At 37.0% G+C, this 5,513-nt stretch overlaps 1 protein-coding gene across 5 annotated transcripts in view; it reads left to right on the top strand.

Annotated features, from left to right (window-relative positions):
- The window catches only part of LOC106869305 (thyroid receptor-interacting protein 11), a 214,951-nt gene extending 211,183 nt beyond the window's left edge, over positions 1 to 3,768 (top strand). For 4 of the 5 annotated variants that reach the window (XM_052971565.1, XM_052971566.1, XM_052971568.1 and 1 more), the window contains one exon: positions 3,538 to 3,768. In XM_052971565.1, coding sequence (XP_052827525.1) covers positions 3,538 to 3,753 — 216 coding nt within the window. In that variant the 3' untranslated portion in view covers positions 3,754 to 3,768. Of the gene's footprint in view, positions 1 to 429; positions 749 to 3,537 lie in introns of all 5 variants that reach the window. The other variant, XM_052971567.1, reaches the window with a different exon arrangement.
- The last annotated feature ends 1,745 nt before the right edge of the window (positions 3,769 to 5,513 follow it).

Here is a 5,513-nt window from a genome sequence, read left to right as displayed (position 1 = left end):
AGCTTCATGTTTTCTCTCAGTTGAGTTTTTTTTTTTTTTTTGTTTTTTTTGTGTGTCAATTTAAAAGAAATATTTTAGTCAGGTACTCGTTCAACTGAAATACATTTTTCTATTTATTTCAAGTTTATAATAATTTTATTTTTCCACTTACATTTTGCATTAAGAAATGTAAACTGAAAGAATTACATTTTGAAATTTCATAAATAAATGTAACATATATACATTTTGGCTAACAACGAAATGTGTCTTCAGGTATATGTAGGATAACATTTATCTGTGACTCCTGAGGTGTTGTTTGATTGTTTTAGCAGCCAATGCCAATGTATCTATGCATGTATGTTTTCCTCTCATATAGCAATAAGAAATTGAAAGTGAATGTTTTAAATTTCAGAAAGTGAAACAATGACTGTAAAAATATATACATTTCAGGTAGTGAAATACGTATATGAGCAAAGAAACAATTGTGGTTGTATATCCTTTAAGCCTTAATTTCCAAGAGAAAAGAGAAAATGTAAATTCAAAGAAAAAGAATCGATTATTGATGTATTTAAAAAAAAACAAAAAACTAATTGAGTGGAAACTTTATCAGAAATTACTGACTGGAACTTTTGAGTTTCTCTACCTGGCTGCTGAACTGTTAGAAAAAGCAGCCAAATGACACTGTCACGTTAAAGAGAATCATGAATTAATGTCATCTTAGATATATAAGCTGAATAGTAAACGAAGAGATTTAGTGCCTACTGGGAAAGTAAGCCTTTTATTTTTTTCTTGTTGTACCTTTCTTATTGTAAATTTTCAATCAAAGTGAAATGGAAAGAAATAGTTCTTTAAATGAGTGACTTTTTTTTTTTCTTATATAACATGCTTGCTTAGGTACGGTTTTTACAATGAACGACAAACGTTAGTAGTGCTAAACAAGGAACTCTTAAAATGCATGCACGAAATGTGACAGCAAATGTTGAAAACAATGTGAAACTAATGAAACTGAAAAGATGGATTATATATTATGAGAATATGTATATAATGATATAATGCAGTACCGTTGCCAGTACCGCCTGAGTGGCCTTCATGCGGGTGACATGTAAAAGCACCCACTACACTCTCTGAGTGGTTGGCGTTAGGAAGGGCATCCAGCTGTAGAAACTCTGCCAAATCAGATTAGAGCCTGGTGTTGCCATCCGGTTTCACCAGTCCTCAGTCAAATCGTCCAACCCATGCTAGCATGGAAAGCGGACGTTAAACGACGATGATGATAATGATGATATAATGCAATGAGAAATAATCACAGATGATTCCAGAAGAAGGTGATGCATATTTGTGTCTGCACATAAAGTGCTCTCTGAGATTGTGCCTGGTTTCAGATAATTTTGAACATTATTATGGTTATATACTGCTGATCACTGTGCACTTCCTTGTATTGTTATAGCTTTTGAATGATGCCCCCCTACTAACTAGGCTGGTAAGCCAACATTCCCCTCTCAACAGAATGCTAGTTCTTTGAAGTGTTTTGCTCAAGAACACAACAGACTGTTAATTGAACCCATAATCTTGTGATTGTGAGTACAACACCCTAATCCCTAAGCCATGCACCACACACACACACACACACACACACACACACACACACACACACACACATGTATAGGACCAAAAAAACTGTTCAAGTGTGATGAAGACCAACCAAGTAGGTCTGATTTGTTACTGATTTTTGTCTGACCATAAATTCCATCTGGGCTTGAAACTCAAAACTCTTACATTTTCAAAACTCATTGCATAACATATATGCTTAGAGTGTTTTCTCAGACAATAATTCTTTGCACAAGTATGAGCTGACCTGCATCATGGGTATAAATAAATAAGATCTTCGCCAAATAAAGGAATTCAGTTAGTTCTGATGAAACTGAGAGAGTATAATGCAGCACTGTTTACATAATGTTGCTTACTCTTTTAATGGAAACAGCTGCAAGCAGTAGTTGATGTTCCTTTGTTATTTTTCTCTCATATTTATAATAATAATAATAATTCTAAATATTATTATTATTATTATTATTATTAGCTAATTGTACTCCCGTGTTTGAAAGTGAAATGGAAGAGACAGTGTTAGTTGGTTTAATGTGACAGTACTGGAAGAAGGTACAGGGGAGAGTGAGCGATGGATCGTTGTAAAATAGCCAGTATTAAAGGTGTGATTTATGGCAGTATACACACAAACATATGCACAAACATGCATACGCTTGCATATGTTTGTTTGCTGTGTGGTGTATACAAGTGCACTTGTAAATCGGTGTAGCTTGCCTAAAAGGATGAAAATCAGTATGCGAACATAGCCATTTCATAAATCGCAATTAATGAAATAAATATCAAAACACTATGGTCAATATAATTGACTTAAGACCATGAAGGTGGTGCTCTAGCATGGCTACAGTCCAACAAATGAAACCATCAAAAGAATATCTGTTGGATACATTGCTATGTGTTCAAATCTTTGTTGTGTTTTTACAGTCTGGTCTCTGATAGTTCAAGCCACCCTACTGTATATCAATTGTTGGCACTCCGTCGCTTACGACGTCGAGGGTTCCAGTTGATCCGATCAACGGAACAGCCTGCTCGTGAAATTAACGTGCAAGTGGCTGAGCACTCCACAGACACGTGTACCCTTAACGTAGTTCTCGGGGATATTCAGCGTGACACAGAATGTGACAAGGCTGACCTTTGAATTACAACCACAACGGAAACAGGAAGAGTGAGAGAAAGTTGTGGTGAAAGAGTACAGCAGGGTTCGCCACCATCCCCTGCTGGAGCCTCGTGGAGCTTTAGGTATTTTCGCTCAATAAACACTCACAACGCCTGGTGTGGGAATCGAAACCGCGATCCTATGATCGCGAGTCCGCTGCCCTAACCACTGGGCCATTGCGCCTCCACAATATATCAATGAAGATAGAGAAAGTACTGTGGTGGCACACGGCTAAGTGGTTAGGGTATTGGACTCTTGATTGTAAGATTGTGGTTTCGATTCCTGGACCAGGTGAAGCATTGTGACCTTGAGTGACATACTTCATTTCACGTTGCTCCAGTCCACTCAGCTGACAAAAAGGAGTAATCCTGCAACAGACCGGTATCTTTCCCAGATGGGTAATATATATGCCATGGAAACTGGGAAACCGGCCCTTTTGAGGCTATATGACTCGGGAAGGGATTTTTACTTTTACTAATAGAGAAGATACTGTAGCTTTTGTGGGGGAGTAATTAGTGTGTAGCACCAGATCCAGACTGAACAGGTTTCTGATCAAAGCTTTTCCAACCATGACCTTTCCAAGTTTTTATATATCTACGACTACATTGTTTTGTTTTTTGTTTTTGTTTTTTTCTTTTTTTCCCCCCAAGACAGTAGAGTGTGATATGAAAGGATTTAACTGCTATTTCTCACACATCAAACAACAATTTCTTTCTTCTATATATGTATGTGTGACTCATGCAATGAGCTGTATTGTCCCTATGGTTATATAATCTGTTTGTACTTTTGTTTGTGTCTTGCAGGCAGAAGGTTCATTTAGGAAAAGCTGGGTATTGGGCTTTTTCCAGACAAGTTCCATTCCTCCATCTGTATCACCCAACCCCAGCCCTTCAAAATTCAACAAGGTAATCTATTACTATTATTATTATTATTATTATTATTATTATTATTATTATTATCATTACTATTTTCCTTTTAATCTGCATGTTTGTTACAATCACTTGCTGAGACACACCTAGCATCCTGGGGCGAGTGAAGGATAAGAGATGTTACAGTTTGACTGAAAGCTTGGGGAGGGGAAGTGGCAGGGGCAATAGTGAAATGTCTTCATGTAATACAACACAGACATTTAAATGGGTAGCCTTTTTCTAAGGATGTGGGCAGTACTTGTCAGTACAATCTTTTGGGTTTCTCTGAGACATGGTTCTCCTGGGATGTTATCTAGATGTTTCTGACATCCCTTTTTGATCATACTTAGGGCACCTTCAATAACAGTAATAGTTCTTGCTTTAAGATGCCACATATTATTATTATTATTAAGGCAGTGAACTGGCAGAATCATTAGCATGCTGGATGGAATGCTTAGCGGTATTTCACCCATTGCTATGTTCTGAGTTCAAATTCCGCCAAGGTTGACTTCATCTCTCATCCTTTTGGGGTCAAAACACTGGAGTCGATGTAATTGACTTAATCGCGTCTCCCAAACTGCTCTTGTGGTAAAAATTTGAAGTCATTGCCTTTCGTCCTTTGGGGGTCAGTGAGGTGAGTACCACTTGAGCATGTGCTGGCAGAATTGTTAGCACTCTGGGCAAAATGCTTAATGGTATGACCACGGCGAGCTGGCAGGATCATTTGCATGCTGGGCAAAATGCTTGTCAGTATTTCATCTGCCACTACGTTCAGAGTTCAAATTCCGCTGAGGTCAATTTTGCCTGTCATCCTTTCAGGGTCGATAAATTAAGTACCAGTTAAGTACTGGGGTTGATGTAATTGACTATCCCCTCCCCACCATTTCCAGGCCTTGTGCCTATAGTAGAAAGGATTATCATTATTATTATTATTATTATTATTATTGTTGTTGTTATTAAGGTGGTAGGCTGGCAGAATCGTTACCATGCCAGGCAAAATGCTTAGTAACAATCTGTCCGTCTTTATGTTCTGGATTCAAATGCTACCACAGTCGACCTTGCCTTTCATCCTTTCGGAGTCGATGAAATAAGTACCAGTTGAATCCTTTGGTCGATCTAATTGACTCACCCCCTCCCCCAAAATTGCTGGTTATGTGCCAAAACTTGAAACCATTATTATTATTACGTCCACCAAGGTGGAGGTATTGTTTTCAGTCGTGTTTGTCTTCTCCGTGGAAAAGATATCTCAAGAATCGCTGGATGGATTCAGAGGAAACTTTCAGGGATGTTTGGTCTCATGACTGGCATAAACTGATTAGATTTTGGGATTGATCCGGTACCGGACAAGGATTCTGGATTATTTTTCCGGATTTTTTACTTAATTTTTAAGAGCGGTCGTGTTCATTTTTAGTATTCTTGTTTGTGAGAGCAGTTGAGTTTATTTCAGATATTCTCATTTTAAAACATCATCTCCGGGTAATCATTGAGAGGACGTTGGTGTTGCCCTGGCAGAGGTTTGCACTCTCTGATTGCTTTTGTAATTATTACTGTTATTATCAGGGGGTAAAGCATTCAGAAACTCAAGTGGGATTATGATTGAAATCAAAGCTACTATGAATACTGGATCCCTTGTTCATTGTGCAATAGCACATTGTTAAAGAAATATTACCATCATCATAAATATTATTATTATTATTATTATTATTATTATTATTATTATTATTATCATTATTATTATTATTATCATCATTATTATTATTATTGTTATTATTATTATTATTATTTCATCCATTTGGAACATGCTTTTGATTGCTTCATTGAATTTTCAAATTTTTTTTTACCAAAACTCAGATGATGCTAAAAAGCATTTC

Source organism: Octopus bimaculoides, chromosome 11 (assembly GCF_001194135.2).
Source record: "Octopus bimaculoides isolate UCB-OBI-ISO-001 chromosome 11, ASM119413v2, whole genome shotgun sequence".
Classification (NCBI taxonomy): domain Eukaryota; kingdom Metazoa; phylum Mollusca; class Cephalopoda; order Octopoda; family Octopodidae; genus Octopus; species Octopus bimaculoides.
This window is presented reverse-complemented; position numbering and strand designations above follow the sequence as displayed.